Source organism: Electrona antarctica, assembly GCF_951216825.1.
Source record: "Electrona antarctica genome assembly, chromosome: 15".
Lineage (NCBI taxonomy): Eukaryota > Metazoa > Chordata > Actinopteri > Myctophiformes > Myctophidae > Electrona > Electrona antarctica.
Window position 1 is genome coordinate 21,669,183 of NC_136796.1, and position 10,380 is coordinate 21,679,562.

The 10,380-nt window shown below is 46.8% G+C and overlaps 1 protein-coding gene across 1 annotated transcript; it reads right to left on the minus strand.

Annotated features, from left to right (window-relative positions):
- Positions 1-1,088: 1,088 nt before the first annotated feature.
- cacng8a (calcium channel, voltage-dependent, gamma subunit 8a) lies at positions 1,089-10,133 on the minus strand (the record flags this gene model as incomplete). Its single annotated transcript, XM_079521897.1, has 5 exons — positions 1,089-1,501; positions 1,863-2,297; positions 3,229-3,366; positions 6,901-6,984; positions 9,896-10,133. 5 exons carry the CDS (start codon positions 10,131-10,133, stop codon positions 1,089-1,091), a joined length of 1,308 nt encoding a protein of 435 aa, XP_079378023.1.
- Between the last annotated feature and the right edge of the window lie 247 nt (positions 10,134-10,380).

Genomic DNA, 10,380 nt, shown 5'->3' on the forward strand with positions numbered 1-10,380 from the left:
ATGATTATCATTACAGTCATGTTTCAGGGCTAATATAAACCTAGCTCTGGTTCATATTGTTAAGGACTTCTCCTTAACGTTGCTGTCGACTTCCTACGCACGCATGAAACGCAGCACAGCCTGTCGACTGCTGCAAAAATAAGAAATAGTGATTTCGCTACTCACCGATACAAAGACGATTTTGTGGTGCTGAAAGGAAGCCTACTTTTCCTAGTGGACACACTTTGAGCCCTCCACCACACACATAAAAATTAATGCACCTTTTGGCCAAAATGTTTAAGAATCCACCGGGCAGAAACAACATTTCCTCATTGGTTTACTCTTTGGCAACGCCATCACCTAGTGCCAACTCACTGGTATTACACCTTGAGTACTAATACTCATTGGGTGTTATTCGGCTCTGCAACGTGGGATTCGCTGTTTCGTAAAAACATCGCTCAACCAGGAAGAGTGTCTCCGCTCGGTGGATTTGTTAACATTTTGGCCCAAAAGTGCATTTTATACATCTGGTGGGGGCTCAGACTGCGTCCAATAGGGAAAGTATGCTTTTGACACCACAAAACCGTGTTTGTATTGGTGAGTAGCAAAATCGTTCTATTTATATTTGCAGGAGTCGACAGGCTGTGCTGCATTTCATGCGTGCGCAGGAAGTTGAGAGTAACAGCATTAAGGAGAAGTCCTTAAAGCTATGATGGACCAGAGCTAATATGAACCCATATTCCTCGCTGTCACTACACCACCGTTTCATATAGATAACTGCTGTACCAAAGTGAAGCATTTTTTGTTATGGCTGTTTTAAGGCAATTGCCATGACCTGCACGTTCAGTACAGTAGATGTTTTATGACTGCTCGTGATGCTGTGATGGCAACAAGATACTGCAGGCTCAGACGAGACAAATACCATTACAGTGTCACCCAAACAATATCAGCCTTCTATTTAAATTGTCTCTCTCTTTCCCCACTCAATCCATCCCTCTTACTCACTCTCTTTCTCTCTCCGTCAATTCAGCTCCATACTGCAACCCCCCCGCACCCCCCTCTCGTTTTTGCATGTACACGAGGAGGGGGAGGGGTCCTGTTATTTTAACCTAAACTGGCGTGGTCTTCCTGTTGAGGGTGTCCGAGTTGCTGTCCCGATCCCGCTTGCCCCCGAGCCGATCCAGGGTCCCGGCCGATGTGCCCCGATCCCTCTCCATGGTCGCCGTGGAGATGGGCGGGGTGGCCTGGGACGCCGCAGGGGGCGAGGTGTTGAGCGGCATGACGCTCTGGGCCGCGGCCGCCAGGTTGGATTTGGAGAGGGACGTGAGCGTCCCGCTGCCGACCATGCCCCCGCTCCCTCCCCCGCTGCCGCCGCCGGACTCCTTGGGGAAGTAGTTGTGCAGCTGGTAGAGCGTGGCGCGGTCCACCGTGCCGTAGAGGGGCGGGGGAGCCCCGCCGCCCAGGCTGCCCAGCTTGGAGTCCCGCGTCAGCGTGTACATGGAGATGTCGCCGCTGCCGCTGCCTAGAGGGATGCGTAAAAGTGACCAACATGTAAATGTATTACTAGTATATTCTATTAATAACGATTATTTGAATAATCAACAACAATAATCAAATACATTTTTTTTCATGGTTTCTTTTATGTTCTCTTTAATGAGATTTTGTTTGGGTGAAATTGTTCCGGGGATTTGTTATTTTTTCCTAGGTAAAATCATATTTACTTCCTGTAAATAGAGAATAAATAAATATTACACCCATACTAGGTCTCCTCGAAAATGTAGTTATGGGCAGGGTTTGGATGACAAATATAGCCTTAGCAATTATTTTCACTTTCTTATCCTATTAACGATGAATGTATTATTGGGAGCCATCCGTAGGCCTACCGGTGCCGTGGTGCGGGTTGGGCAGCGTGGCCACGGAGTAGGGCGGCGCGGACAGCGGCAGGCTGTAGGCCTTGGATGCCCCGGCGCCGCCGCCGGGCGAGTTCTCGCGCGAGCGTCCGTTGGGCTCCGTGGAGCGGGAGGACGAGCGTGAGGAGCGCCCACCGCCGCGGAAGCGGTAGCTGGGCAGGCGCAGCACGGCATGCGTGGTGCTCTTGAAGAGGTCGGCGCGCGAGCGACAGCGCAGCTCCTTGTTCTTCTCTATGTAGATGTTGACCGCCAGCACGCCCACCATCTCGGCCAGGATGAAGGATAGGCCTCCAAAGTAGAAGGACCAGCCGTACGAGTAGTGCCACTTCTTGTCCTCGTCCTTCTTGGGCGAGATGTCGCTCAGCGCCGCCGAGATGTAGACGATCACCCCGATGATGTTGCTGAGACCTGAGGAGCAACAACATGTAAATGGTGCATTTATATAGCACCTTTATCCAAGGCGCTTTACATAGATTGTGCATTCACCCATTCATGCACACATTCATACACCGATGGCGGCGGAAACCATGCAAGGCACCAACCTACTCATCGGGACCAATTGGGGGTTCAGAGTCTTGCTCAAGGACACTTCGACAATATAACTCTGGGGGAGCCCGGGATCGAACTGGGAACCTTGTGGTTCCCATCCGGCTCTACCCCTGAGCCACCGCCGCTCATGTACAATGAATGCACGCTTAAAGTACAATTCCGGATTAGCCATTTTCTATATCCAAGTGGTACAGGTGAAAAATTACATAACAACATCCAGAGAACAGCGCAGCTCCGACCGTGCACGCTTGGTCTTAGGCAAAATCGCTTATTTTGATACATGTAGCTCGATTTTGTTTTCTACACATTATGTTTCATAATGACAAAAGGTATTCCACAGTGTTTTGTCCCAAAGGGGCTTCTGTAACAAGCAAACTAGTCTAAGACCCAGTGTGCATGCTCTGAGCTGTGGTCCGCTCTGAATGTTGTTGTTTTATTGTTTGCCTTTACCACTGGTCCAGAACTCTCCTTTAAAAACATATAATAACAGATTTGAAAAATCTTAAACACTCGAAGGTTATTTGCTGTCTGCTTTGTCTACCGGCACTGTGGGGAAATATCTAAACATATCTATCATTGTAATTAAGTCCTTCAAATGTGCCCTGTATCCTAAATGCTCCAACAAACTTTGACTTTGACTTTGACATCACACAGCGAGGCACACAACATTATCAAAATGATAAACAAAAAAAAACACAAAACTCATGTTGTGTTTCTGTACATTCATTCAGTGAATTAATGTGTTTAATTAGATGCCTGAAATGTCTACAAATATAAGCAATAAGATCACCTGCAGCTACAAAGAGAATCCCTCCTCCAAGGATGATGTTCCTCTTGTTCTTGTAGAAGCTGGATGCAACGCACACTCCGCCCAGCAGGAGCAGTATAGCACTCAGGATCGGGAAGATGCTAGAGGCTCGCACCACACCTGAACACATGGATAGCAAGGAGATTCTGGGTGCATTCGGATATAGGCTCACTCAGAGCCATAGAGTAAGACAGCGTTGCACCATTGAGGGGGCAACTCAACTAAGCGCTCGAGCACTGTTCATGCAGCCTGGAGAGTGACAAGCTGGAGTTTGAAATACATTGTTTTCAACGAGGGTGGCGCAATTTTATGATTGTTTTAAACAACTGTTTTAAAGTATTGTACAATGACATATTATCTAAAATAAAGGGATTAAATCTGGCCTGTTGCTTGAGTTCAGTGCATTCTGCCTACTTCTGGTCCAGGACATTGTCACTCTTCGCTATGGTGCCCGCCAATAGAAGTCTATATAGAAGAGCCGCCATTGGACTGGCCCCATGAATGAGTTGTCGTAACTCTGTCTTACTCTATGGCTCTGAGTATGCCTGAACGCAACCAGAATCTCCGTGCTATCCATGTGTTCAGGTGTGGTGCGAGTGGCACACTAAGCCAATACAAACTGAAACTAATAGGCAAGTGCGCTCCCGGGCATCCTGGTGCGCATTTCCGAACGCACCCTAGAAAGGGGAGATGTCACAACAATCTGTTTTAAACAATTTCTGTTAAAATATGGTTGAATATATTTTCTTTTTTTCTGTTGACAAGGTTTGCTCATAGGGGGAGCTGTGGGGGAAAAGCATGTTATCAATAGTTCCAAGAAGTGAGGTACCAGGAACAGCTATAAAAGTACAGGAAGTGAGGTAGGTGGATGTTCCATTTGGTGGTGGTTTGACAAAGAGACTCTTTGAAGGCCAATACTAAACCAGAATCAGAAATTGAATCTGAAACTAATTTCGGTCCGGACAACTTTGAGATATGAAGATGGACAGTTTGGTCAAGGAACATTGCTGAGGGATTAGATATGATTCAGAGCTTTTGGACAAAGGAACCTGCTGTAGCCTGCTGACTTGAAATTGCTGAAGGCAGGGGTCTTTATTGTATATATTCATCTTCACAGTCTGTTCCAACAGAAATGCTCATCCATAATAGCACACAACATCATCCGATTAGCGAAGCAGTTTGTTTCAAACCACGGAAAGCATTGGTGTCATTTTAGATTTTAGCTATAGGTCTATAGCAACATACGTTTTTCAGAAAACTCTTCGGATTTAGAACAGTGGCTCTCAGAAACAGTTGTAGAATCGGCTCCAGGTCTTAATTGGTTAATGCTGCAATGGCTGAAACTGATGAGACAAACCTATACTAAAAGAAACCTTTTCCCATGCATTTCAAAGTTCTGTATCTTTATCAAGCTGGTGTGAGTTTGAAGTGACAATGGAAGGGATATCAGTGTGATTTGCTATTGTGAGCGCTTAAACGTGTGATGTCTTTATTATTGGTATTTATTGTTGAGCGGAAAAGCAGATTTTGTTGTTCTATACACGGCCCCACATGGATTCTGTACATCCCAAAAATACAAACCTAACCTGTCTTGCTCTAAATTAATTGCCGAAGTGACCTCGAGTAAACCCCTATAATTGCTCCCCATGGCGAGCAGGTTGGTGCCTCACATAGTTTCCTCTGCCGTCGGTGTGTGAATGTGAAGCATATTATAAAGCACCATGGGAACGGCGCTATATAAATGCACCATTTATGGATGGATGGATGGATCTGAGCTGCACACACACACACACACACACACACACACACACACACACACACACACACACACACACACACACACACACACACACACACACACACACAGTTCCATTCCATCTACCGAGTATGGAGCGCTTTCTCTCTCTACACCCCCAGACTGTGTTTCTCTCTCTACACCCCCAGACTGTGTTTCTCTCTCTACACCCCCAGACTGTGTTCCTGACAGTGGCAGACAGGCTCTCTCAGCACGCACGCACGCACGCACACTCTCCCACAGCTCACACGCACACGCATGCACACGCATGCACACACACACACACACACACACACACACACACACACACACACACACACACACACACACACACACACACACACACACACACACACTCTCCAACAGCTTTTCACTTCAATCTGACATCCGTGTATTGATGTGTGCAGCGCACACCACCCCCGTCTTATCATCCTGTCCCTTTTGTTTGTGCACATCCATGCACACCACGTGTGTGCCATGGATGTGAGCACGTGCACATCTGATGTAAACATTTTCCGTGCATATTCTGCACGAGCGTGCCTCCTACTTCATTGTATGTCATTAATCTCCTACTTAATTTTATGTCTACTTCATTTTATGTCATTAATTCTCCTACTTCATTTTATGTCATTAATCTCCTACTTCATTTTATGTCATTAATCTCCTACTTCATTTTATGTCATTAATCTCCTACTTCATTTTATGTCATTAAACCTCCTACTTCATTTTATGTCATTAAACCTCCTACTTCATTTTATGTCATTAATCTCCTACTTCATTTTATGTCATTAATCTCCTACTTCATTTTATGTCATTAAACCTCCTACTTCATTTTATGTCATTAAACCTCCTACTTCATTTTATGTCTACTTCATTTTATGTCATTAATCTCCTATACTTCATTTATGTCATTAATCTCCTACTTCATTTTATGTCATTAATCTCCTATACTTCATTTATGTCATTAATCCTCCTACTTCATTTTATGTCATTAATCTCCTATACTTCATTTATGTCATTAATCCTCCTACTTCATTTTATGTCATTAATCTCCTATACTTCATTTATGTCATTAATCTCATAGAGATTTCCAAATATTTTTATATGGATTAATTTAAACCTAGAATCAAGCTATCCATGCTCCTGGTGAATTATGATCATGAAACATTTGATTATGTGATTCTTTATTTTCTTAGTTTTTTTGCTTTTGTATGTTTCATGGTCATAATTCACCAGGATCCTGGATGAGGCAGCGGTGGCCGAACGGTTTGCGGAGCGGTCTTGATACCGGAAGGTCGCCAGTTCGAATCCCCGGACCGGCACGTTAAAATTACCACCGCTGAAGTGCCCTTGAGCAAGACATTGAACCCCAAGCATGAAATGTTCTATGAGCAGGGCGTGGCTGTAAACAAGCATCTCGAGCTTAGTCCACTTACCCATGGTAAACAAAGAACTTTGCTTTGAACTTTGCTTTGCTTGATTCTAGGCTTAAAGTAGTTTATATAAATCTTTTTAGAAATCTCTATGGGAAAAATGTATGGAGTCTGGAAAAGAAAATGGCTGCCACTTCTATGCCCTATACAAGCTTATTGTGTGCAATCTGAGCCCATTCGTAAAATAAAGAAACAAACAAACAAACAAAAACAACAACAACACTATACATGTTTAGGGCAGTGGTGCTTTAACCAGAATCTGTCTTGCGACATTAGCTTGTTTGTTACGCATGCCATGCATTTGTATGTGTGCGCGCCGCTTATACCGTATATCAATGCCTATACTAGCAGTTATGGCCAAATTTTCCCGCAAGTGTGTGTGTGTGTGTGTGAGAGAGAGAGAGAGAGAGAGAGAGAGAGACTCACGCAGCAGGTACTCGGCAGCATCTTGGTCGTAGTCTGCATCCTCCGGGAAGTGATTGATCTGAGAACACACGCCTCGCTTCAAACCTGTCAGACAGGGGGCGGAGTGGTGGGCGTTAAAAGGAGCAGAGGTGCGGTGCAGAGAGGGGTGGGGGTTAGGTGTTGTGTGAGTGAAGAGGGGAGGTGTGGATGATGGGGAACAGGAGGAAGTGCTCAGGGGGTGAGTGAAGAGGGGAGGTGTGGAGGCATGGGGAACAGAGCAAGTGCTCAGGGGGTGAGTGAAGAGGGGAGGTGTGGAGGCATGGGGAACAGAGCAAGTGCTCAGGGGGTGAGTGAAGAGGGGAGGTGTGGAGGCATGGGGAACGGGGAACAGAGGAAGTGCTCAGGGGGTGAGTGAAGAGGGGAGGTGTGGAGGCATGGGGAACAGAGGAAGTGCTCAGGGGGTGAGTGAAGAGGGGAGGTGTGGAGGCATGGGGAACAGAGGAAGTGCTCAGGGGGTGAGTGAAGAGGGGAGGTGTGGAGGCATGGGGAACAGAGGAAGTGCTCAGGGGGTGAGTGAAGAGGGGAGGTGTGGAGGCATGGGGAACAGAGGAAGTGCTCAGGGGGTGAGTGAAGAGGGGAGGTGTGGAGGCAAACAGGAAGTGCTCAGGGGGTGAGTGAAGAGGGGAGGTGTGGAGGCATGGGAAACAGAGGAAGTGCTCAGGGGGTGAGTGAAGAGGGGAGGTTTGGAGGCATGGGGAACAGAGGAAGTGCTCAGGGGGTGAGGCATGGGGAACAGAGGATTAGAGGAAGTGCTCAGGGGGTGAGTGAAGAGGGGAGGTGTGGAGGCATGGGAAACAGGAGGAAGTGCTCAGGGGGTGAGTGAAGAGGGGAGGTGTGGAGGCATGGGGAACAGAGGAAGTGCTCAGGGGGTGAGTGAAGAGGGGAGGTGTGGAGGCATGGGGAACAGGAAGTGCTCAGGGGGTGAGTGAAGAGGGGAGGTGTGGAGGCATGGGGAACAGGAGGAAGTGCTCAGGGGGTGAGTGAAGAGGGGAGGTGTGGAGGCATGGGGAACAGGAGGAAGTGCTCAGGGGGTGAGTGAAGAGGGGAGGTGTGGAGGCATGGGGAACAGGAGGAAGTGCTCAGGGGGTGAGTGAAGAGGGGAGGTGTGGAGGCATGGGGAACAGAGGAAGTGCTCAGGGGGTGAGTGAAGAGGGGAGGTGTGGACTGGAGGCATGGGGAACAGAGGAAGTGCTCAGGGGGTGAGTGAAGAGGGGAGGTGTGGAGGCATGGGGAACAGGAGGAAGTGCTCAGGGGGTGAGTTTTGTACATAATAGCCAGATGGAGATGAAGCAAAGAATTTGAAGTTAGGAAGGAAGTATGCATGAGAGAGGAAGGGAGTGAACGTTTGGAGGGTGGAAAAGCAAGGAGGAATAGAGTATCTAATATCTAATATTTCAATATTGTCGCTGTCGGGCAGAAACCTCTTAACCAAATATGTAGATTGATTGCCCTATACTTGATCAATACAGCGTCACACAAAATCATCAAAAGTAGCAGATCCAGATATTTTTCTATTTTTTAATTTGGATGAGGTTTCCGCCCGAAAGAGACGACCCTGAGGGGTCATCAATAGTGCCTCCCCTCCGTTTCCCCTCTACAGTCTACACACCACCTGAGTCAGATCCGTGTGTGTGTGTGTGTGTGTGTGTGTGTGTGTGTGTGTGTGTGTGTGTGTGTGTGTGTGTGTGTGTGTGTGTGTGTGTGTGTGTGTGTGTGTGTGTGTGTGTGTGTGTGTGTGTGTGTGTGTGTGTGTGTGTGTGTGCACTCGCGCATGCTTGTGCGTGATGCCTTTCATGCAGGTTGAGTTGTGTCATTCATGGCTGAGCTGTGTGTCAGCCGTATTAGAATGGACACAGCTAGGAACACACACACACATACACACACACACACACACACACACACACACACACACACACACACACACACACACACACACACACACAAAACATGGCTATTGTAACTCCCTCCTTACTGCACACTTGATCCAAAATGCCGCAGCTCGCAATACTCTGATGCTGGCATTCAAACCATCCAAAGCCCAAAGGCACCCCCATATCTTGCAAATCTGATCGGTCCTATACAAACCCTCCCGCACGCTCAGATCAGCCGATGCAGGGAAGTTGAAAGTACCTTTGCTAAAAACGCTGGGACAACGTTCGATCCACACGTCACAAACTCTTCTCCCTTCTGGCTCCAAAACTATGGAATGCACTTCCCATTACAATCAGAACTGCAGACTCACTCTCAATCTTCCGGCGTAGTCTGAAAACCCACCTCCTCAGATTCCATCTTCAAATCAAATCAAATCTTGCCAGCACTTGCCATAGCAGTTGCCCGACTTTACAGGCGTATGCATTGGCTCAACTTATGTAACTTAGATAGCATTTTATGTAGACATACATGCAGTAGCACGCATAGTTTCATATTCCACTGTTAAATGTCTAAATTGTAAATTGTACTGTAAAAATTACAGAAGTAATAAGTGCTGTACAATTTTGAGTTATTTTGACTTTCTTCAGTATTTACTATTTTCAATTGTTCTACTCCACTACATCTCAGAGGAAAATATTGTACTTTTACTCCACTACTATTATATGAAAATGTGTGTTATAGTTATTTTGTAGATTCAGATTATTAAAAATAAATAAATAAATAAAACACTATTAAGCCCTATATTTTGGCTGTTTAATAATAGCAGATAACAGTAGACTAGATCGGCTATTTTCGGAGAGTGACACGCATGAACAACCTAAAATGACTTGTCTTAGTTCTAAATGGATCTCTAGTCCACTGGTCCCTCCCTATTACATTTCAGTTTTTCTAGACTGAATTGTCAGATTCGTAGCTTAGTTTCTATTTCGTTCCCATTTAGTTTTCATCAGTGACAAAAAGGTAGTCGGCGCACATTCTTGGTCTGTGAAATACAACAGTGCCACCCTGGCCTGCACCCACTCACCCTCCAGGCAGCAGATCCTCCAGAGCCCTGAGTGGGTGAGCGCTCCGGGGTCCTTCTTATCCTTGTTGCTGCTGCTGTCGTCCTGCGAAGAGGAGGAGGAGTTGGCGGTGCTGTTGCAGGTGAAGCCGCGGGCGTACAGCCAGTAGTCTGTGCCAATGGCCACGGTCATCAGGGCGAAGGCTGCGAACGCCCCCATGGTGGTCAGCAGCACCTGGATGCCCCGTTCACACCACACCATGGCTGAGAGGAGAGGAGAGGAGAGGAGAGGAGAGGAGAGGAGAGGAGAGGAGAGGAGAGGAGAGGAGAGGAGAGGAGATCTTTTAACCTGTTTGGGAACTGGGGAAAACCCATTAAAGTAGAAGTAAGTTCACCCAAAAAATTGAGACTTATTTTGTTTTTGCCGCATTCCTAAGCCAAGCCAAGCTAATTTGATGACCGGGTCATTGTCGGTCAATAGGAGACTCAGTAGGAGACTCTTACTGGAG